This window comes from Rhea americana, unplaced genomic scaffold (genome assembly GCF_003343005.1).
Source record: "Rhea americana isolate MKP2758 unplaced genomic scaffold, rheAme1 scaffold_181, whole genome shotgun sequence".
Taxonomy (NCBI): domain Eukaryota; kingdom Metazoa; phylum Chordata; class Aves; order Rheiformes; family Rheidae; genus Rhea; species Rhea americana.
In genome coordinates, this window is record NW_028185939.1 from 796,823 (window position 1) to 821,495 (window position 24,673).

Consider the following 24,673-nt stretch of genomic DNA (forward strand, 5'->3'; position numbering starts at 1 on the left):
GGGCCCGCCGGTGGCCGCCCTGGGCCCGCCGGTGGCCGCCCTGGGGCCCCGTGGCCAGCGAGCTGCCGTCCGTCGCACGCGGCCGCCGCAGGGGTCTCCGAGCCGGAACACCTGCGCGAGGGGCCGAGAGATTGGCAGCCTTAAACTCGAATTTCCTTGCTTTGGGCGCTTTTAAATTAAAGTGGTAATGTGCTTTAAATCCTGTTTCCCTGCTTTTTCACTACACTCCGCAATCCTTTCCTCCAGAAACTAATCAAGATGTCTCAGACTCACTCACGCTCCCTGCTCCAGCCACCTCCGCCGTAACGTATTCCACATGGCCGCGGCCCTCCGCGCGCCCCAGCCCCACCCCGGCTCCCTTCGCGCTGCGGGTTTCCCGCGGCGCCGCTAACCGACCCCCACGCAAGACAACCCCGGGGGAACGACCCGCTCCCCGTCGGCAAGGCCGAACGCGGCGGCGACGCCGGCCCCGGGCACGCGCTGAGACCCCCCGCGTGACGACGGGAGGTGCGAAGAAAAGGAGGAAAAAAAAAAAAAGAGGAAAAAAAATGAAAGGAGAGGAAAAGGAGCTACGTGCGACAAGCAGAGCCAAGCCTCGGGAGCAGCAGCGAGGGAATCGCCGCCGTGCCGCCTGCAGTCGAAAGCGTGGGCCCCTGTGAGCCGCGGGCCGGGCCCCCGCAGCGACGCGGCCGCGGCACCGCGCCGGGAGCGCCACAGCCACCGCGACCCGGCGCAGGGAAACCCGAGGGTGCCCGGCGCCCTCCGCTGCTGCGCTCTACGCCCCGAGGCCTCTTCCAGGGGCTCGGCGGCACTTACTTCGCCTACGGCTCTTCCCCAAACCTACTTAAAATCATATTCACTTACTTCTATCCTTCTACATCTGTTTTTACGGTTATTAAGTTTTATCAATGCAACCACACTCGCATACGCAGGTCCTGACGAAAACCAAATTCCTGCATTTCCAAACAAGCGCTCTCGCTACGTTTCTGAACCCTCACCTCACGCAGGAGCAGAACCTGTATTTCATGGCTTACCTGTCCAGGCGCTAGCGGCCTTCGGGATGCAGTAAGCCACCCTGAAGCTGCAGCTCGCCAGCCTGCGGCTACCCTCCAGCCTCCCCAGCACGCAGCGGTACACACTCGACAAAGTCAGCATCTACTGTCAAATTTCTCGTGAAGAAAGGAAAAGGAGTAACATTTGCTGAATAAAGTTTTAGCTACGAATTACTGTTTTGGTGCTGAGAAAGGGGAGCTCAAGCGCAACACTACTGTCCCACACCAAACCGAACAGACCCTCGTCCACCTAAGAGCTGAAGCACCCGGCCCCGGTTAGTGCTGCAYCGTCGGCGGAACCAGCAGTTCCCAACAGAGCACGAGCCTCAGCACACGAGCGTGACTTGGCCTTAAGAAGCCTCAAGGTGCAGACGGCGGGACGCCGCTGCACCGAGCCAGCGCAGCTCGGCTGCTCCTCCGGCACCTCCCGTCGCCGCAGACCGGGTGGTTGTGGAAATCGGCCGTGGGGCTAAAGGGCTGCCAGGCCCCCGCGCTGGCCACGCAGAGCATCTGCCACGGCTCCAGAAATCGGAGCGACTGAGAGCTCTGAGCAAAACGATGAAAACTTCCAGCCACAGAGCACTCCTGAGGCAAATCGGCAGCATAAATGTCTGTTTGTATCACTTATTTCCTAACAAGCTGCTCGCCTGCACAAAGAGACCGCTCTTCTGTTGCCTCTGCGCGTTCCTAAAACATCCGTCTTTACATCCTGCACTAATGGATTATTAGGAACATCAAACGTATAGATTGAATCATGTAATTACGCCTTTCAAAAAGTCAGCAATATTTGAGATCAGCCCAGCACTTGCTGCCAATCAAACAGCAGAAGCAAAGGATGAACGTATTCCTCGCTTTCTGGAATTATGGCAAAGGAAGTATATTATTTCTCTTACGCAGCATCTTTCCTCAGAAAGTCCAACCCGCTCCCAAGGCAGGCATGCACAATAGAGCAAGATCTGGCCACAAATACTTTTTCAAGGACTTTTGCAGAAAGGCCTCGCATATAATTCACTAATTCAAAATTTATTTGCTACCCCCAGGGGAAAGAACTAAAACTGAACTTCCAGAGCCCACGTGCCAGAGAGATCAATCCTTGCAGGCCGTTCCGGGCCTGGCACGCATTCAGCAATACGCAGGACGGCATTCGCAGCACAGCTCTCCAGCTCCTTCGAGCAAGGGCAGCCTAAGCCCCAGCGCTCTCCCAGGGATGAGGGACCAGAGCCGCTCACGGCTCGTTGCGAGCCGCCCTCCTCCCGCACGCGTCGCGTGATGGGACRTGCAGACCATGAAGCCTTAGGCGGCCTGTTTCAGACCCCGTCCGCTCCCGAGGTGGAGAATTCAAACACTTCCTCTTTCCTCTCCCTCAAACATGGCACTGTTCCGAGACGCAAATAACTTGCACGACTGGTATTTTAGACATGGATGAAATTTGTTCCTTACTTGAATTTCAGAAGCAAAAGTTGCAAAACTCAAAGGTAGGATTTAGGAGACCACGTGGAAGCGACCACACTTCCACCAGGACAGACGCTTCTAAAGCAGCAGGTACGTGCACGTGGCGCTGGGCAGCGAGACAGCTGCAAACGTGAGCAGACAACTCTCACCGAGATGCCCACCTCGCCTCCCCTGGCACCACGGCGGGCACAGCAGCCGCGGCGGAGAGCCGCCCAGGAGGAAAGCGCCTTTACTGGGAGCCATCACACTGCAAAAGGCAGGCAAGCCTTTCGCCTGTTTAAGGCGAGTTCTAAAACTGCATATGGCATTGCTTAGCTCACATGCAGCATAAGGTGAGAAACACAGAGCTGACCTGAGGGAACGCCATTTGCTTGGAAGATGGCATTTTACAAGGGAAATGTTACCCTAACCAGCTAGAAGGATCCCTGGAGATCTGTGGAGGAAAGTCCAACTTTCCTTCTGTGTAACATATAATCACTGCCAATCCCACCCATGGGAAACCTTTCCTCATTCCACATTTGTGCACATGTTTCAGCTCCTGCCCAGATTAGTGAAGAAATCAGAGATTGCCTTTGAACAGGTGCACCTGCGCTCTAGGAGGATACTTTGGTTTCACGCATTAAACTTGCTTCCCCAGTGCCTGCAAGCATCATTACCCCAGCCTAGAAGGAAACGTACACGTGTTTGGGCCCCAAAACATTAAAGATATCATCAATCACTGATTTCCACTTGCTTGAAGTAGATCCCCCTCTAATGACCTTTCCACGTTTTACTCTACCATGCCTGTTACTTATATATCAGTAACGAAGACAAAGGACTTGAGGGGCAGCATCCCTTTTGCAGAGAGCTCTCTCCAAAATAACAGGAAAGTTATTACTCTCTAGATAAAACTCAGCAGCAGCACAGAGATAACAATAACAGAGATCTTTCATGAGCATGGTTTTATCAAACTTGTCCCATAATTCAGAATATATATTAATTGTAATATATCTTACAATTAACAGGAACAGAGCAAAGCGCAGAGTCAAACTCCATTCTAAAAGAAAAGCTGGATGCAAACTTGGTGATTATGTAACTTGTTAAGAAAAGTAGATAGATTTCCCTACACTGCATGTCATGGACTCTCAAACCCTTTTATAATCAATGTCACATCGGAGAAGCAGCGCTGTAGAAGCTGAGAAGCATCAAGACCACAGAAGCCAGTCTGCATCTACTGGGGACAGAAACTTCGGCAGGGACAAAGGGTTATCTTGATATTTTCACCAAATGTCACTTGGTGTTAAATGGCCCAAATAACTCATCAGCAAAGAAGTTCCCCCCAGCACTCCCAAACCAAKGTGCCCCACAGTAACTTGCATCTCGGACTTCACCTGTTTGGAGGATTAACAGGCAGCCTTACGGGACCTAATCTTAGCTCCTCACTAATCACTCCATGGGTCACACAGGACCAGAGGACCCTGGGACCTCTCATGTCACAGGACAGCTCCATGGGTCCTAAACAACATCATTAAAGGCCAGCCAGCACCATGTTATTGCACTTAAAAACTTTAACAACTTATATCTTTGTGGGCAGCAAAGGTCTAATGAAAAAACCGTGCAGGTCAGCTACTAAAGTAGTTATCATTCTGTGTAATCATTCTGTATTTGAAGGAGAGGACAGGAAATTTAATTTATAATAAAACATGGAGGGGTATTTCTGGCAGGTAGCGAGCTTTCAATTCCATTTCCTAAACAGTTACTTAAAATCCTAGAAGGTATTCAAAACCTACACGGGCATGGGCAACCTACTCTAGCTGACCCTGTTTGAGCAGTGGGGTTGGACCAGATGATCTGCAAAGGATCCTTCTAACCACGACTATTCTGTGAAACCCATGTGTCAGTTTTGGCTAGTGTTTTGAGCTCTGCTTTAAACTTCTACAAATCCTTCTTTAGATGCAGAGCGGCTGCCCTGGGGATTCTGACCTCCTCAGCCCCATCCCACAGCTCTGTCATACAGGGCTCCAGCAAACTCAAGGGCAGCTGTGACCAAGACCTTCTCCAGCCAACTTTTGAAAATCTAAATTTTAATTAAATTAAAATATTGTAATGGGCTTCTTTGTCCAAATGAGAAGCAGGAAAACAACAGGAAAAAACAGACACTTTCCTACAAAAAAAATAATGCCAATGAAAAACTAATTTCTTATCCAAACAAGCTTCAGTAAAACTTCACTAGCCTAACACAATACCTGTCATATATGTTGGACATGCTAAACTAACCGCATGTAGATCAGGATCTGAACATTTGTAATATTCACATGTGCTGCAAATTATGGTCCCTGGGGAGCTCTGTACCCAGCCAGCAGCAGCTCATGGGCCATCCTGTGCAGCACTGCCACCGAGCAGGGAATATCCCTCTGATCCCCGCCCTGACACCATGAAGATGGAGGCTCTGGGCAGCGAGCGCCTGCCGTGACGCCAGCCTGGCAGCACCCCGACTGCTGCTTTATACACCAATTGATGCCACAGCAGAGCTCATACTCAGCTTTATAAACTGTCTCACAGTTGATGACAGTTGGGGGATTATTTTCCTTTATTCCCTCCAAAGTTCATTCACCAGTTTCTACTTAGCTATCAAATTTCCCTTCTAATGTTGCTTATCCATAGCCAGCAGCAAAGCTTTAGAGCCTCCTTGGCTTGGAGTCTTCCTATCAGCAGTTTTGCTAGGGATTGTTCTAGCTATTTTCCTAATAGCGCTTTCCCATCTATCCAAGGAAAAGATCCCATGGAACAGACTATATGAGACTGAAATCTTTTCATTTACCTAGCAAACCAGACCCATCTCGCTTGTCATGAAGGTCGTGACATTGCTTGCTCAGCCCTGCACAAAGACCTTTACATCAGCTCCACATCCCCCTCTGATCTCAGGGGGTACCAAATGACCCTCTCTTCTACACAAGTCACCTTCCCTAAGAAGCTGGGTTTCTACTCTTTAAAGTAGAAATTACAAATTCTTCAGGTAGCCTCAACCCTAGGATATGGTGACATTCACAGCTACATATGAAGGTTGGTTTAGTTGTTCCCTGACACCTGCCCATTTTTTAAAATTTTATTTCCACTCCGTATTAAGAGATTGATATCTGAAAATGAAGCTCATCCTACATGCTCAGAAGCCACATGTGAACCATACTGTTCACACAGACTCCACCTGAATGTAGCATTACAAATCTGACTTAGTCCTATAAACTCTAACTGAACATTTTCAACAGACAGTTGCATTAAAATCTACAGGATTACCTACACATGTAGACATTTTAGAGTCATAAAAAATGCTGTTGGAACAGGCCTTAAGTAGTCATTTAATCCATCTCTATTGCCCAACAGCAGGACCAGATCTATTTAATTAATCGTAACTGAGAATTACAGGAACCAATCCCTTCAGCTTTAGGAAACATTTTATCAGAGCAAAATTTGCTGATGTTGCACAGTAGATATTACCAAAAAAAAAAAAAAAAAAAAAAAAAAAAGTAGCACCAGATAGTGGGTTTTGAAACACCAGTTGTGTGATGCATAGAAGTCAGGATTTTTTTCTGTGCTTTGACGTAGAATTTCCTGAACTGTCATAGGCCAGATAGCCTCATTTGGGTGCAGCAAGCATGCAGTACGACTTTCCAAAGATATCTAAAGCAATATCACATTCTCCACTAACACAACTGCCTTGAAAATAGGCAACAGTAAGGTCAAGATCCAAAAAATTTCCTTATTCTTTCTTTTATTATTAATTTTTAAGACAAGGAGAATTAAGAGTTATTGAGCTTAATTACAGATTCAAGCCCATCAGGAGCTGGGACAAGAAAAGGTTTTAGAGAAAGTAAACACAGGGATATCCATCCCATCTGCCCTCAGTCTGTGTTTTAGAGTGACAATCCATGATGTAACATTTTGGATATTTTATAGGTCCAAAATCCTGATGCAGATCACAAGATAGCACCGTTCCACACCTCTATTTTACCAAAGATCTCACTTCCTGATGGATGCTTTTAGAATCATAGAATCAGTAAGGTCGGAAGGGACCCTCTGGAGATCATCTAGTCCAACCATCCCGCTCAGCAGGATCACCTAGAGCATGGTAGACAGGGTTGCATCCAGGCAGGCCTTGAAGATCTCCAGARAAGGAGACTCCACAACCTCTCTGGGCAACCTGGTCCAGTGCTGTGTCACTCTCACAGCGAAGAAATTCCCCCTCACGGTCAGGCAGAACTTCCTGTGCTTCAATTTCTGCCCATTTCCTCTTGTCCTGTCACATGGGACAACTGAGAAGAGTTTGTCCCTTCCCTTTGACACCCTCCCTTCAGGTACTTGTACACATGGATAAGATCCCCCCTCAAGTCTTCTCTTCCCCAGGCTAAAGAGGCCCAGCTCTCTCTTTTATAGGCTACTTGGGAATTTCCATTGGCACTCAGATGGAAACGCAGTGATTGTTTGCTTTGAAAACATGGAGCAGAGAATGACATTTTAGTAAAGCATACACAAAGCAAAAATAACTCAGTGCAAAGCTGCTGGTTCCTGGAAATTACCCATTTCCCAACCACCTTATCAAAAAGCCACAATGCCCAGGTCTTAAACTTCACTTGAATTCCTTTTAAAGAGCCAATCACAAGTGCAGCACCAACATGTCAACACATATATTCTTATTCCTGTGCTTGTCCTCCTCAAAAATAAATACCAATGATAGGCCTTTAAAAGACTCTATGAAACAAAAACATCAAGCACTTCCTGACGCATTCTCCTTCCTCTTTAACTAAAAAACCCCCTAAACTAGAACATTCCAACATATTGTACCAGCGATGCGTTTTCTGCTATGATGAAGCACTTGAAAAAAATCTTGCCACTAACGCTTTGGGATACTCCTTTTGCCGCCACCTTCAGAGAGCAAAAACGAAAAGTTGCACTTACTGCTCCAAGCATAATTCTGAATATGAGCCACCGAAAGCCCCAGATGACGATGGTGGAAGGCGGAGTGTAACTGGGCAGTCGGGAGAGGGTCCAGAGTGGGCACAGGAATATTCCCAGGAACCCTGTTTCCAGCAGCTGTGATTCCCATCCTGTAGTGCCAACATGCAAGAAACAAGAAAAAATATATATTTATTGTAGAAATCTCAGAAACCATCCTTTCACAAATTCTAAATACAAAAGAAGAAATTTTTTAATTTTATTTAATTTGAGGCAACTTAACTATCAATAATACACATATCATACTGACTGAAAAGGTTCCCAAAATTAAGACTGCTTACGAGACAGTGTCAACTTCAGTACAATACACCACTGTACACCTACAAATGCATTTCCCACTATTGTTACCTTTAATACCTAAGACCACGTTATCTTATTTTTTTACATTGATGACAGGACAAGTATGTTTGGCTAATTTGGCTGCACTGTTTTTCTCCAAGAGCAATCTGCTGCTTTTCTTTGGTGTTTACACGGCTATTTTATGCAGCTTGAACCAAGAGAAAAGTTTGTACTTTTATGAAACAAAGGAAAAATATAACTTCTAGCACCATGGGAATTGGCAAGATGACCCAGGAACACAACTAATTAGTGCCGCTATGGATTGCTTTAGATTGAGTGAGCCCCTGAAAACATAAATTCACAAAGAAAGTTCCTTAGGGAAGGAAACAGAGAACCTCACACCACGATGACTGCATCAGCCAACATCTAAGGAGGTCTGTCACTGCCTGAGAACCATCATCTGCACCACCTCAACTTTGCAAGAGATGAGTCTTTATAAGTAACCTTACAACTTCAGTCCTGTGCTGTGAGTGCCTAATGCAGTTTTGCGCAGACCAATATATGTAGTTTTTAGTGACCTGCTGGCACCACCTCCTCAAAGAGGCAAAAGGCTTCTCTGCACCATCAGGTTGAGGCGCTTGCAACACTTGGGCAGCAGCTTGGAACATGCTGACACCTTTTCCTCTCTCTCTGATGGAGAAGGGATCCATCCTCCTACTGAGAAAGACAGTACCTCACAAACTCTGGTATTTTTATTCAGTCTGCATGTATTCATCAATGCAGTCACCCGTCACACAACTGATGGCATACAATCTTTTTTACGTGAAAAATCGGAGAGAGTGGAAAACCAGTGAGCATGTGCAAACCATTACTGTAAACCTGCCTGGAAATCTACTTTTGCATCACACACCACTGTCCAAAGCCAGCAGCATTTGATAAATGCACACAGAGGATTTTCGTCGTGAACCTGCTAGGCCCCAGGCACGAATGAGCCAGGTCTTGGTGGGCCTGCGCGGCCAACTTCCAGCGACTTCACTGGAGTCGCGCCAGGGGGAAAAAAAAAGGCTTCTGTCTTCAAAAGAGGATGATTAAAATCACATTAAGTCTTATTCATCATCAGCTTTAATATGCAACCAGAAGCTTTGAATCTTTAATCATAAAGAAAAATCATAATGCAAAGAAGTCCAAATCATCCATCAAACTTGCTTTACACACTCCTGGATTTGGTGTAATTATTCTAGACTTAATATTGGTATAGTGAAGATCAAAACACAGGTTCATAACCACATGATGAACCTATTACTTGAGACACTATAATGCTTTGGAGAAGACTGGCTATAATCTACTTCATGCAAATAGGACTTTTCATTTTTTTTTCCAGCAATGCATACAGTACAAATATTAAAATGATCATTCAGAAGGAGCAGAAGCACAGCAGTTAATGCTTTGAGAGCTGAAGTCAGACCTCCACTACATTGTTAAGAGACAACATAGCAATGCCAAAAACTAATTAAATTTCAATACACCAACTTTAACCTACCTCTAGTCTTATTTTATATGTATATATACACACACATATATGTTTATGTATACATATTATATACACACACACTATATATATATTTATTTGTTTTTAAATAGTTCCATGTGAAACAATTGCATTTTGAAGCCAYGGTGAAGGGCTAAGTCAGAGCAACTCTGAAACCTCACCAAGCTGGCTGGAGCCATTTGAGACTTTGCTCTTCCCACCCATCTGTTACCACCACCGTAGCTGGGACATCGAGAACCAGCAGAGCATCCCTGTTCGTTATGGATGCACACAGCTCTCGCGGCCAGGCCCTGCCGACACCACCCTGCGCTCTCTGTGCCTGCATACGGCACGCCCAACTTGGCAAACCTGCCTACAATTCTGCAAGAAATAAAAGCCCGAAGACCTGAAACGCAACCTGTTTTGTGGTGACTGAAGGCCTGAGAACGCCTGCAGGGACGGTGCCAGCCATGCCACTGGGACACTGCAAAGCCCTGCCAAGCTCCGTGCTGGAGGTGACACGCACCYATATGCCCGAAACCAGGCAATGCCGTGGATTGCTCGAAGCCGCGTACTTTCACGAGGGTCCTGCAGCACTTTTTTAGCTGTAAAGCAGCAGAGGCAAAGCTTGGTCCATGATCATCACCTTCTCTTTAGCTGCGCTTAAACAGGTCAGGAAAAYACCTCCCAGCTGGATGTGAGACACCTGACTGCACACAGGACTAGGTTATCAAAGCGTATATTGGCTTGCTGTCACRCAAAACACGTTGAATTTTGCTTTGTCAAGCAAAAGTATGTTGAATTTTCTTTAGAATATTTTTAGCCGCAGGAATGGAACCTCTTCTCGTTCTTGATTTAAGGGACCTTGTTTGTATTAAAAACGTTAACAATTTTTTCAAAAGAGATCGTTGTACTTTGAATAGCTACTAAAAAAAACCTCCCTATTCTTTCTCCATATATCCTGTGGTTTCTAGAACAGCTCCTCCAACCGCCAAAATCAGCGCCTCTGTGCAGAGAAGCGAAGGATATTGTTRTACAAGCAGCTGCACCAGAAAAGCAATGGCCAACACAAGATGTGAAAGGTTAATTGTTACTAAACCCAGCCACAAGCAGCAGTTATGGGGCTAACTGGCACCAGAACGGCAGTATATCTCGCGCGTTGCTGCCGGCACAAGAATCCCACTGTTATCGGCGTTTTCATATGTTAATCGCTGCGTTCCCCTGCAGACGTATCCTACGCACGCTGCGTCGCTGAGCAGGAGGGCGCGAGCCAAAGCGGCGGAGACGGCGCGTGGGACGCGCCGCGCGAGCGGGCTTTCACCGCAAGCGCGGCCGAGGACAAACCAGGGTCAGCGCCGCTCCGGGAGCCGCCCTTATCCCCCCACGCCTCCTCGGCTCGCGGCTCGCTCCCGCTCTGCTCCGGCTCGTTTGCCGGCCCACGGGAAGCGCGGGCGTCGCACTGCGCGTGTCCCGATCTCCTGTTACGGTCGGTAGCATCCGAGCGGAGCCGAGCTCCCGCAAGGAGAACAAGTTTGAGATGCAGAAACGCAGGAAGAGCCTCTGATTTATTAACAACCTTCTTCCTGAATCGCCGCAGCTGGGAAAGCGGTCACGCAGATCGGTTTTCCGTCCCGGCACGCACCGCCCAGACAGGCGCGTACGCCGTCCTCGGCAGCTCCTCGCGGCGCCGCGCAGCCCCGCTTCCTCCTCCTCGCCCTGCCAAACACCAGAGCTCTCCCCTTCCTGCCTTGATTCACACTCCTATCCCCCGTTTTTTACTTCTGGTGGGAGTTYTGCAGCTTCCCCAGTTTCACCGCTGTCTCTGGATATTAAAGTTTCCTTTCTCGCCTTTCTTTGCGCTTCATTTCTCCCTGTCAGCACTCTGCTTCCCTTGTCCCTCGTCTTCCCAGACTCCTGGTCCCACCTGCCCACCGTATCTCACTTGCGTGCCCCACTTTCACCTTCTTCCCCAAYGGCAGTCACCTCTTTCCGTTTGCATTTTGGCTTAAAACTACAGGTTGGTCTAAGCCTTAAGCTCAGACGCAGGGAAGATCAGGCGTAAGTGTGAACTGCTTCTAMCGTGGCCCCATCCCTGCCTGTAACTTGTCTTTCCTCTCCTAGGCAGGATCGTGTGCAAATGAAATACGCTCTGATGCCACTCCATCTGGAATAGAAGCACTCGGTACGGCAGGATTAGCAGAGAGGCTAAGTGCATTGCTTTTTCCTCTAAAAATCGCAGCTATATCGCGAAGGCTTTTGCGGTAGCGCGCGCTATTCAACACCACGACCCTTTCTGCAGCAGAGGGGAAGCCGGGGGCAGCTCTGCTCCGCCTCAGATTCACTTTACTGTAACTTGATATCAGAAAGCAAGGTTATAAGATCCATCAACAGAAACCTTGCATTTCTCCTAACTGCTGGCTTAGGAACAGTTGTTCACGTCTACTCCTTAAAAGCCTCCCCAGCCTCGAGCACCCCTCGCAGTGTCAGCGCGGCGCGGAGGCGGCAGCACGCTGCCCCGCCATGGAGGAGGTCATCCCACCGCCCKCCCTCCCGGCGGGCATCGGGCGGCCCCCACCTCGCGGGCCGCGGGAGGGAGCAGCGGGCGCCCGGCACCGCGCGGCGGCCCCGGCGGCAAGTCAAACAAGCCGAGGAGCCAGCAGCACCACGCGCAGCCAAGCACCGGGCCCGGGAGGGAGCAACGACAACTGCCGGCATTAGCGATGCTAATTCGGCGCGCGCAGCGATGCTTCCCAATCCCGGTATTTTAGGAATGCAATCCAGACCCGCACGAACCAACCGGGTTTGTACAAACGGCAGCAGACGGACGCCGCTCRTCTCGCAGCGCTTCGAGACGCCACGGTGGCAGGCAGGGTGCTCAGAAGCAAAACCCGAGCCCCCAAAGCGCAAGCCAAGCCATCCTCGCGGCGGCGGCGGCGTTTTCCAAGCGGGTCCGCGCCGCGGGCGCACCTCGGCCCCCGGCGCACACTGATACTGCTGGGAACGCGGGGTCACGTTGCTGACCCACCTGCTCCCGCTGCCGGCAGTTGGATCTAGTCGGGTTTCAGCAGCTGCGGGCGGCCACAATGAGCACCATTGTCACCGCGCCGCGGGCGCCCAGGATTTGCTTTTTATTCCCCCCTCCCTCCTTCCCCCAAAAATGAAATAAAATAAACTGCCAACAGCGGCTGCACTTGCCCCACACACGTTTCAAACGTTTGCTGCGTGCTCCTAACTCGATGCAGCAAAATACAGAGTTTGGCGTTCTCTGAAATCGCCGCCGGGCAAGGGGGAGGGYGGCAGCGGAGAGGATGGGCCGAGGGGCGGGGGCAAGCAGAGAACGGGGCAGGGAAAACGGGAAAAAACGCTTTCCCGTTTCTCTTTTTAAAGTTTTTGAACGATCTGCTGCCTCAAAGTTAGATAAAGCCGTTCCTCCTAGCCTTCGCTGCTAGGAAATGGAGCTTACGCGAGCTGATCTCCAGAGCCAAAAGCCATTTGCCGCCTGAAACAGGAACCGCGAGCGCCGGTGCGGCGCAGCGCTCGCCGGCGCTCCTCGGAAAGACCACACGCCTTGGCAGGAGCGGCTGATGCACTGCAGAAAACATCACTGGTACTTAACATATAAAAAAAAAAGTCAATTTGGTACAAACATTCTCCAAAGGAGTCCAAAGCAGCACCATTATGGCTCCCTATAGGGAGTATTATTTCTAAGGGCAAATAGATTATATAGCATTATATCATTAAGGTCTCCAGTTTTCATCTTTAYGTTGTTTACTGTCAAATACCTGATGGAAAAAACAGCAGAGCTATCGGAGCCTGTCCACGGCTGCAGAGCAAAGCCCTGACACGAGCTTCCTGCACAGCCCTGGGCGCCGCACCTTCGGCTTCCCGCGGTCCCACCACGACTTGCTGTTTATATGCACAGCAGCAGAGAAAGCACTGAGGCRGAGACGGCCAGAAAGCCTTCAAAGCTAGACACAAAGCAGCCAGGTCCAAAGATAAGGATATTTCTTATTTTCAATTAGTCTGTTTTGTCACCAGAAAATCCTTTGGTCAAAATCAAAAAAAAAAAAAAAAGCCCACGCCTAGCTATAACAGCGTATATAGTTCAGAGAATTTATTCTTACTAATTCCCGTTTCTTCCTAAAATACGGGACAAGGCGCAGTGGCAAGCCGTGTCTCCTTGTACATCGAGAMGTACACACACAAAGCGCGGCGGGCACGTCTGCACGGCACGGACGAACGCTCCGACAGCGCAGGCACGTTTTACAGCGCGCTCTCGCAGCCAGCACGCAGAGGAGCCGCGGAGCAGATAGCGCAGCTGTCCTGTGAATATCCTGTGTCACACTCGCTGGCGGTCAAAGCAGGGAAGATGCCCAGGACGGACCTGCAGCCACCCCGTGCTTCGCAGGACRCCCAGCAACCGCTTCCCTGCTCACAGCGATGCAGACCAAATGAGGAACACGCAGTCTTTCCCGACATAAATACTCCTAACGCAAGCACGTCTTGGCTTAAAAGAGGACAGTCAGGGCAAACCTGGCCCTCTCTTCCAACAGTGAAAGCTAAACCTCAAGAAATACTGRAAGATAAATGTTTCTACTTTTTCCTTACCATTTTCTTTTTCTTTTAAAAACAAAGTACTGTGTAAATCATTACAGCTTTCATCACTCTCAGTGAAAGCTTCCTAAAGGAAAGCAGAGGTCCTACCTATCCTAGCAAAGAGCTGCATCTTTTTCAACTGTTTCACTAACACTTTCTGCAGTAAGTTAAAATCCTAAGCCTGTCAGCTAACTACAAAGTCCTTCGTCTTCAGCGTGAATTACTGGCCACACTAACACCCGTGACAAAAGCACCACCAGCTTCAGCCGGGTTTGGCTTTCACGCACAGGTTTTGCATGTCTTAGCTGCCACCTGTTGAAACGYGCTTTTTCTCCCTGCTCTGCTGAAGATGAGAGCAAAGGGATGCCACCATTGGGTGCGCTCCACCAGCCCCAAAGCAAGGAAGACCAACGCAGTGCGGAAGATGACTGCCAAAGTCCAAGAGAAGAGGACCTGTCCACCGTTGTGCCATTTCAGGCATAAAGGAATCAACATCTAGCTGGAACCATCTTCAACACAGTGGGAGAAGGAAACCCCTGAAAAGTAGAGCGTGTTCAGCGACTCGCTTTAACTTGGTGGGCAGAAGTTTGCAATTGTAACCAGGTGGGCAATCTGAACCCCAGAGGTGCTGGGCTCCCTTTTTCGCCTTCCCTGCAGTCTCTTCTCCCTTTTTCAGAAAGGCAACAAATCTATCAAAGGGACAAAGACTTACCTCCTCCTCTAGCTTTCCAAATATCACCAAAAAGCAGAGGCACAAAGAACACATAGGAGACACGTTCAAGTTTGTGTCAAGTTTAAAAGGTTTCCCAGGGCTCCCTGTGGAAAAGATTCCTGGCAATTCCTAATAGAAGTACCAGACCTCTATGCAGTTACATAATCATTCTATAAACATGAAAAACCCGTTAAAAATGTCACAGAGCAGTTCTGAATCTACTCCATCAGCAGGCAAAGCATGCATGCAAGGCTGAACTCCAGAGCACTTTGGGTCTTCCAGTTACCCAAGGAAAGTTAAGTCCCAGGCATTAACGTCATGCACAGATTCATTCACAGGCAGTGTCCCAAATGATAGCTTGCAACTCAGAGAGCTCTGAGAAACCAACTCGTTACTAAGACACTGTTTTCTTTGAAATTTATGGAAATCCCTTGCATAGGCAGTGTGCCTGTTGTATCTTTGCTCCACAGTGTACGGCCACCCACAGCTTTAACTGTGGCTCTGTTCAGAAAGGTCAACCTTCCACCTCTACACCACGCTCTGCACCTCCACCCTGCTGCAACGGGAGAGAGGAGGTGTCCTTCAACCCCATGACTGACTCCTGTCAATGCTCAAATGCCTCAAGTACAGAAAAGGCCTCTTTTCACCCGGTATCTGGCAACAAGTTTCAACTTCAACATCTGAGAACACTGCAAAGCAACAAGAATGCTTCACTAAGTCACAACCCTCCCGCCAAGGCTTCCATATTGTAGCACCTAAACGCAAAGAGTGTTGACCCTAACCCTAAAAGCACGTCCTAACTTGGAAAGGAGAGATGATTTTTAAAAAGCAAGAGGGGAAAAAGTGGGGGGAAGTCAGTCCACTCTAGTTCTGAGCAAAAGACAGCAAGGAAAGAAAATGATTAATGACTTCTTAACTCCAACCTGCCCTTCACTGAAGGATCTCAAAACAAAGAGATCCACCTCTCAAGCCTTCTGCCACAGAGTCTTAGGTCTTTTCAGAGATATGAAAACCAATGCCAGGGGGCTTCAGGCCAGAGTCCCCCACGCCACCTTGTCCGCAGCTGGAGCGGGTACCATTAACCCCACTCCTTTGCCCCGTGGCCAGAGCACTTCTGTTGAAGACACCAACATGCCCAAGACCTGAGCTACCTTCCCACAGTCAAACTCTGCTGCATCAATTTCCTCAAGTACCACTTAAATTTAATGTTTCAAATTTCTCGTTTGCTAAAGAGGTAGCAGACTAGTGATACTTAACAGTTCTGCAGCCAACAGAATAGTTCTTGATGTTGTTGGAAAATTTGGAAAATGTTATCAATAACTTTTGTTCTTAAAGTATAAACCACACAGAAAAAAAAATTTAGCATAAAAACTTTTAAAAGCTTCCAAGTGCTCTCCAGGGTAGTCATTAGAAACTACTTAGGTAACAGGAGGGCGATAACAGTGAGTTAATGCAGCGTTAAATTAGCCCTCCTTCCATGCAGAACTTTAAGTGACAGAGGAATCAGTTGGGAAGATTTTTATTTTATTTTTTAAATAATGAAGTTAATGGATTTCCTGTTTTTAGCTCTGTGGGCGGCTGTCATTTTGAGGGATCCGTATATACTGTATTTAATTACTCTGYCTTAAAGAAACTAAAATAATTTCATGTGTTCATATGACCTCACTGGCATCAGTATCTCTCCAGCGTGGCCGTCAATGCAAGGAGAACATCCAAGCACTGCTGCTTGGCACTGAGGTGTGTTTTGTTTCTAGAGGCTGCTGTAACCACAGCAGCTACCACTTACTAATTAAACTGCTCAAGCCATCCCTCAAAACCTTCACACAGCCAACAGCCACAAGATTCATGCCACAAACCTTGGTGAGCTGAAGGGAGCAAGCACCAGGAGCGCTTCAGAGTCAGCAGACGACAGTCGCTTTCTAGGGTACCCTGCTAGCCTCCYGCGGCACGGTGCTGGACAATCTTACACCAGCTTTAATAGCTCCTCTGGACCTGACACCAGCTCCTCTGGGCTCACTCCCATGGTGGGGGATTTGCCCCACTTTCCCCTAGTAGACTATTACAAGGGAAGTCACCATCACCAGTGGCTGCACTGTTAACAAATCAGGAAAAATATCATCAGGACCGAGGCTAGCCACAAAGATGAGAGGATCCTGCAACGGTCTACTAATCACACGCCACACACAACTTTTTAAATAAAATAGGAAGTGACAGAAAGGATTGATTGTGAAACAAGATGCCAAAGAACAGAGCTGGGAACAGAAGCAGAACTAAAGCAGAGGCCAAGAAACAAAGCGATAATACCACGACCAGATGATACGAGCTCTTTAATACTGGTGCTCCACGTTGCATTAGGGCACAGCAGAGCYCTCTGCAAGGGCTACGCATTCCCACTCAACTAATTCTCAGAGGAAGAAAAGAAAGCGACTTTAAAGGATGGAAACAAAAAAGCCTCAAGGTGCAGAACAATCCCTGGCTGATGGGAGTCTTTGAGGGACGCTTTCCCTGTGAAACCGATAACCTGCCTACTGCAGAGCTCTCTATTCTCCTTTGAAGCCGCTGGCTCCAGTTCTGCTGGAAGCAAGTCTTGATGGATCACTGGTTTGAATCCAATATCGTGATTTCTGCGTTCCCCTGAGCTGAGGTTCAGGTATACACTACACATATCAGCAGAGACTGACTACTGCCAGGTTCCCATGGCGCTAGAAAAATAAAAGGGAAAATATGTATCATCACTAAGGAACTCTGGTTCCTGGGACAAATAATTATAACCTGAAAGGGATTTTCTTTCCAATTATCCTTTTTCTGTTGATCTCTTTGAAGTTCATGATATAACTAAAAGCCAGTTACAGTTTTCTGGTGAGTTTTCACTCTGGAAATGTACACTGATCACATGAAAAGAATACCTGATGGCACAGCCAAGTGCTTAGAATCAGGAGGTTTTGGCTTAAGAGAAAAGAAGTAAAACCAGAACATACCCAAAGGACAAAAAAATGGCAGACTGAAACCTCATCTACCAAACCAAAGGAGTCAGGGTTTGTTCAGGAACCAGTAATTATACACATTCCTGCTAGGTCAGTGAAAAAGCCTGAAACCTATTTCACGTAAAGAGACCCTATTTGCTCACTTCTGAGCTGGTTCATGCAGAGCTCTGCAAGTGCAGTGCCRTTCTCTGCAGGAAGGTGTATACAGGTGTCCTGTACAGACATTTGCAACATCATCCCTCCACAAAGCTCATGCCAAATTAGCAAGTAAATTCACTCAAAAACTCTTCCTTGCAATTAAGGTTTAGCAAAGCTTCAGAAAATTGAAGTAGCAAGTCTAAAGTCTGGTGTCAGAGAGAGGGAGTCTTGGCTACCAGCCCTCTTTGGCAGGGAAGCCAACGCCTTCCTCCAAGCATTGATCAGGTGCCGATATGGGCCTGACTGGGTAAGAAGTGAAATTTTGCCCCAGCATGATCCAGATATACCAAAAGGACATGGCTCTTGCACACAACGCACTCYCCCTAACTCCACTTGCTTCCCCCAGTAGGGGCATAGTTCTCCTTCCCTGCAASCATCTCCAGGTACTCTCCCACTGAACCTGCTGGAGCCCTCGGTATACCCAGTGCCAAGACAAGGTTTATGGGAAAGCCTCCCAGTTCCCAGGCCTTAGCTCCGAGCTGGCCTACACATATTGTATAAGCCATTTTCCCCATCCTTTTGGGACAGCAAAGCAATTGCTGCAACTGAGCCAGGCATGATCCCACCAGTGTGGAGGGAGARATCCTCTGGTCTGCTTTGGTGGCAGCTGGAGTCCCTGCAGTCAGGGCAGATGAACTGCCTCAAGAGAAGGGACAAGCAGAAAAATGCAGAAAATGCAGCACCTGGAGCAATGGGAAGGGGCCTGAGGATAAGCATTCAGGGAACTTTAAGGAAAGCAGTGCAAGAATCAGTAAGCAGGAACTCTGACCCTGCCTTGGGGCTAGGATGGCTGCAAAGGTCATTTTGCAGCTTGATCTTGCTACAGATGGACCCACTCAGACATGGAAAAGGAGCTCCCAACCATCTGGGAGAAGCTGCATCTTATTCCCATTTGCAAAGCACTCTGAACCTTAGGAGGACACTACAACCAAGAGAATGAGGGTCCTTTAATTGACATAAAGATATCAAGGGCTTTGGAAGACAGAGCTGGGTTTGAAATATCAAGTAATCACTTTAATGCTTGTCCCTTCCAGATTAAATTCTTTCTTAGTGTGCTTTTCCTTCTTACTCTGTATCATGAAAACTCTAACATGAACTGGAAAGCCAGTTCCCCAAGCAACCTGTTGAACACATTTTATCTGTCCTTTATGGACAGGACCCCTGCAGTATTGTGCCATGTGCCTGCAGAGCTAAATTGCTAAAAACAGGTGTCTGTTGGGTGTTAAATCTATCTTCAGGCTGCTTTGGCAGCTTAAGAAACCATTAGCAGCTGTTAACATGGTTAGCATGGCAACATAGGAGCCTAACAGCTCAACCAGCCTGCTTTCTTCACCGTTTCAAAACTACCATTTCCCACTTGCACACTTCAAGCAAGAACATATTAAAACCAATATCATGAAGGCACCTGGTCAGCCATTTTGCTAGCAGATACAGAGCAAGTCTCAAAATAAAAAGCACATTAGATAAATTTTTCCTGCTGTATCAAGCAGGGTTCACATTGCCCTTAAGAGATCACATTTCAGCGTCGTGCAACCATACGTTTTAACACTAACTTTTGTGTGATGATAAATCCTGACTGAGGGACAACTCCCTCATCCAGCTTCCCCTGCAGACCAGTGTGAATTTGGATTCATGGAGATGAATGGAGAGGCCAACTTTGCATATTAGTTAATGGGCACAGGCCTCGATTTCCCCTTGTGCACGGGCCAAAGCCACTGACCAAGGTCAAGGTCTCATCACTTGGCATAACTAACACTCATTCACGTGCAATTACTCACAGAGCAGCAAATGCAGGGAGGTAGCATTAGTGCTGTGCAACAGGTGCGGAACTCAAGCCTGGTGAGATTAAGTGTTTACACAGCCTTGATCCCGCCAACCACGCTCATCTAACAAAATAGCAACAATATTGGAGCCAACAGCCATCAGGAGGGAAAGAACTGCAGAGCCCATTTCCTTTGGTGGTGGCGAACGCCAGAACCTACTTTAACCCACACTTGCAGTTTTCAGTTATATTCCTTCACCATCTTTCACACCCAAGCCTTACCGGAAAAAAGTACCCCTCCCCACCACCAAATGCAGGGCACTGTTTGCACAAGCCAGCATGGAAAAAAAAAATCATTGCAGTATCTATACTATGAAATTTCTAATTAAAAAAAAAAGATTTTCTCTGCCAAGAGTGAAGTTTATTTTTCAGTATTAGAATTAGATAAGAAAATCAAGTTTTGCTGCGTTTTTTAGGACATAGTCTCTGTTCCAGAAGCAGCAAGCTAAAGTCAGCGCAACCACCTCACTTTGAAGTAACTCAGCTGACTCAAATGAAGCTTCAGCAGTGTACGTCTGCTGTAATTCAGGAATGGTTTAGTCCAGGCATTTTTCAACATGCAGAGTTCAGAAGTGGCCAAAATGACTAATGGGACCTCAACACCCACAGCTTTAACCTCAAAGAACAAAGGAAGAAAGAGGGAGCAGGAGGAAGGAAGACCAAATGCGGATCTCAGGAAATCAAAAAGCTGCTTTCAAAACCCATCTGATTTTAAAAAGATCTGATGGTTACGTAGGAGGGAGCAGCAGTTTTTTTGGCAATTACGGGACAAATGCCAAAAAGTCAACTGCGTTAGGAAGTTGTTCTCTCCCTGTACAGTACAAAGAGATGAGCAAACATATAAACAAGCAGAAATGCTGGTGTTCAGAGACCTGACTACAGGCCAGCCCTTCCGAGTGCTGAAATTCTGTTGTTGATACAAAGAAAGATTAACTAGATCAGCAGGCATTTAATTCAGCGCTGGAACAACTAARCTGACATATCAATAAGAGAAATCAGAAATATGCCGACATAATTATTTTCAGCCACGGYAGCACTTTCACCTCTGCATTGGTAAGGGACCAGTTTGATGATCAGCCTGCAGGAAACAYGAAAGCTTAATCGTGGCAGATCCGCCCCAGCTAACGTGTTGCCACGTCCAATAGACAAATTACCAAGCCATAGAAACAAAACCTACCCATCAAAGAGGTGTGTGTTCTTCTAATCATTACTCATTTTGATAAAAGGCCAACAAAACCATCCTTAGGACATCTTTAAAGCCAATGAATTCRTGCCTTTCTGGGAGAAACAGAGAGAAGAACCACGAGGACAGCACTGCCCGGCTGGGAGCAGCAGAGGCTGCAGAGCCTCCCCGGGAACCTCCCTCGGCCAGGTTAAACAGAGAAGCCATTCGCACACTGCACTCCTCATGTCCAAACGGCAAAGATGACCCATCCACCACAGCCCTCGGACACTTTTCTAATTAAGTAGCCTATGAAAAACCGTACAGTTTTATCTGACCTCATGCCCAATGCAGCCCAAATGCCGACTCGCATTTTGCCTTTGCTGTTCCGGCTAGCATTGCAATTCTCTACTGCCATCAAACTACCTGTCAGTCTTCACCGGGACAAACTGAGAAGAAAGAGAAATAAAACATGAGTCTTAAGATCTCAGGTCACTCTTTGAGCTTTTTTCTGGACMTTCCATAATATTTTACTTCCTTTGACGTGTGGATAAACAACACTTTCRTCTGCATCAAATGCGAGAACAAAACAAGCTTTACTTACTACCTGCAAAACTAACAAGAGTAAATACGCAATTTAAATATGTATTAATATGCATATTTAATACGCAATATCAAATAAAATTTTAGACTTCAGCTGATAAAAAAATAGGAAATATAAATCAGGTTAATGTTACACTGAAAAACAGCCAGATGGGGAATTCATCAAATGTTGTTCTTATTAACATTCCAATCACTATGTTTCCTTGCAACATGTATAGATATTACTTGTTAAACTTCAAAATCTTAGATGCTGGCAGAGAGACCTAGAGACAGACACCCTTATTAATCTAAACCAGCAGCTGTTAGAATTACTGTGGATTCCATTTTTAGGAATAAGCAAGTTCCAGAGTCATAAGCAAACAAAAAGATAAAGCATCACAAAGCATAGTTATTTATTTTGACAGCTGCAGTTTAGTTGTTTTAACTGTTTATGATAGTTCTAAAAGAAACACTGAAATCCCTTTTTTAAAAATAATGAAGCCTTAGTAAAGCCAGCCCGGCTCAGGCTCCCCCGGCGGCAGTCTGCTGCGACACGGTGAGCGAACGTCCCCGGACCGGCCCGGGGGGGCCGGGACGGCAGCAGAGCTCCGCGGCGAGTCGCTCCCAAGCCGCGGCGGACTCGGCGGTGCGGCGCTCGGGGGTCAGCTCCGGCCCGGGGGGAGCAAGGCGAAGCCGGAGCGGGCGCCGAACGCCCGTGGTAGGGGGGGATCCGCGCGGGAACGGGGCACGGAGAGCCCCGCGGCGCGCGGCCCCGTCGCGGATCGCCCCGCGGGCCGGCGGTCCCCGGCGACCCCCGAGCGCGGGGCGGGGGCGGAAGCGACCCCCGGACCCCGGCGCCCACCGCCCTGACCCCGGAGCCCGTTCGGCTTTTGTCATGGTCCTTGTTAGCGCCGGGAAACCATGGCAACCCCACTTCCTCCTCACAGATGGCTTCCATTGCTTAAATCCATACAGGTGTCACTGGCCCGGCCTGAGAAAAGTATCCATAGTAATGACCCTGCTTAGCTTTATTGGTTTAAAATAAATATGAACATGCTTCCCTTCAGCGGAAATTAGACTTAGCAACACAGACTATTTAGCATTAATATATTCCAAATATTTAACTTGCGCACGCCTGAGGGGCATGATAAATTACCATTTCTAGGCCTTTTATTTCCTGTGCCTGATGCACCTTAAAACAACTCGMCAAAAGCCCAATAAAGCAAAGATAGTTACGGTTAAAATGCGCAGGCAGGCCCTACGCAGCGTCGAAGGCGATCCGGCAACGCGGCCTGCGCCGCTCGGCTCCGGCTGCAGTGGCGGCGGCTTCGCCTTCCCCGGGGGCGACACCAAAAACCGGGCAAAGCACGGCGGGCGCCGGTAAAAACCACAGTCGCAAAACACACCGCTTGTACGGGCGGCAAGAGAGGGAAAAACCAAGTGGTGAGGGAAAGAGGAGGAAAAGCTTCCAAAAAGCAGCAACCAAAAACACGAGCCGGAACATCACCGATGCAAAAAATAGTTGCATCGTCCAAAACCAGCGGTCTTGACTGCACAAACGTGGTTTTGCTCATACCAGTATCTTTCTGCGAGGCTAATGCCTGCAGCTACGTTGTTTTCTTGTACTCACACGTTTGACGGTGCGGGCGCACAGGCCGAGGACGCGCAGCACAGCGCCTCGGGGCGGGCTGCCGCCTGCCGCGGCGCGGAGCGCGCTGGCCCCGCGCGGCGGAGAGGCCCGCGCCGCGCCGCCCGCCCGCGCTCCTTCCAGCCCAGCCTCGTCCAACCCGCCAGGCCGCGGTACCCCGTCACGGGAATCACGTTTCCTATGAGAGATACGTGACTTGCGATTTTCCGTCCTCTTTATAAAGCTAAAGCATAGCTTTGGAGGAAGAAAGAAAAAAGGGGTTTTTAAACATGAAAAAGACATGAAAACTTCCAAATTTGCCTCTGTTTCTGTATGAGTACAAATTACTCAGTAACATTATTTTTGTTTTCAAAACATTGAAATGAAAGGAAAACTGAGCACTCGTATGTGGTTTCACATCCGTTTTTCCACGGAGAGGACTCGTATCTTAGATCCAATTTGCATTGGCAGATAGCTCTGCAGGTACCCTCAGACTTCACTAAACAAAATTAAGAACTTCCACATGAAGGACGTTGTTAACGACACAACGAGGTTAACCTCCATTAACTGCACCTCTTCCACTAASATTACTGTTAATATTATCTGAAGGAAAATACGGTTCTCAGTTCCTGGAAGTTATGAGCCGCTCCATTTTTTTTGGAAACACCATGCACTAGYTGTATGGTTGAGAATGCCACCTGGGGTACATTACATTCATTTTGCCTCATCTTCTCCAATTTTCAGGAAATAACTTATATTTTCTTTTGTTTTCTGGCTATTTTGCAGAGTTGTTGTCTGTTCATTAAGTGCTAATAAAAGGTAGAAACAAAAATATTCTTTCAAGAATGTTTTCCTGAAAGGAAACTCTCTCAAGAGCATTTCCCTGGCAGGACAGACAGAACTGCCTTAACCAATTAATCTACTTCCTCCAGCTGCYACTGGCAGCAAAATGAACTGCTCTGACTGGCCTTCAAATATTCATTAAAATCAATCTTGAAAMTGATGGCTGGGATCTAGCTTGCTCATAGTCATTAAACTATTAAAAGCAAATGAACAGAAAGGCTGGACCCTCCTCTCTCTTCCCTGTGAGGACATTCATGCCCGGGAGGTGCCCAAGGACCGGACGGAYGGTCAATCACAGCTCACACCACCCTTCCACATGCGGTCCATGGAAAGGAGGTCTCCAATGCCGCTTCACACTCAGGTGCCAAGCAGGTACAAGTCAAGATCAAACTTTGCAAAAATAGTGACTTAGATATATTTTAATCATCTAATAGATAAATAAATCCGTAAAAATCCATCATTTACAGCTTCTGCAAAGGCACAGCCATGAGTCTGAACAGACCCATTGCTCACACACAACGTGAGCACCACGTGCTCAGCATCTGTTAGAATTTACAGYGACCACAGTAAGCGAAGTGGCAATGCCCTGTCACTCCTCAGCTCTTCCTGCTCCTTTGCACATGCAATACTACACACCTCGTGCTTCCCTATTTTTTTAATTAAATCCAACTAATTAGAATTAGTTAGGTAAGGAAGCAACAGCGATACTACAGCATAAAGCARTGATAAGAGCACTAACTTCCTACCTGCATAAACAGGAGTATTTCTTTACGGAGATTCTTGGAGAAGCCAAACCAAAGGGCTACGAGACAGGATCCAACTGCTGGGYTGAACATGCTGCTGCTGG

The 24,673-nt window shown here is 47.7% G+C and overlaps 1 protein-coding gene across 2 annotated transcripts in view; it reads right to left on the reverse strand.

Moving 5' to 3' along the window:
- The window catches only part of LMF1 (lipase maturation factor 1), a 246,862-nt gene that overhangs the window by 177,435 nt on the left and 44,754 nt on the right, over positions 1–24,673 (reverse strand). For both annotated transcript variants that reach the window (XM_085301951.1, XM_085301950.1), the window contains exon 3: positions 7,437–7,585. In XM_085301951.1, the coding sequence (XP_085158077.1) occupies positions 7,437–7,585 (149 nt within the window). The remainder of the gene's footprint in view (positions 1–7,436; positions 7,586–24,673) is intronic.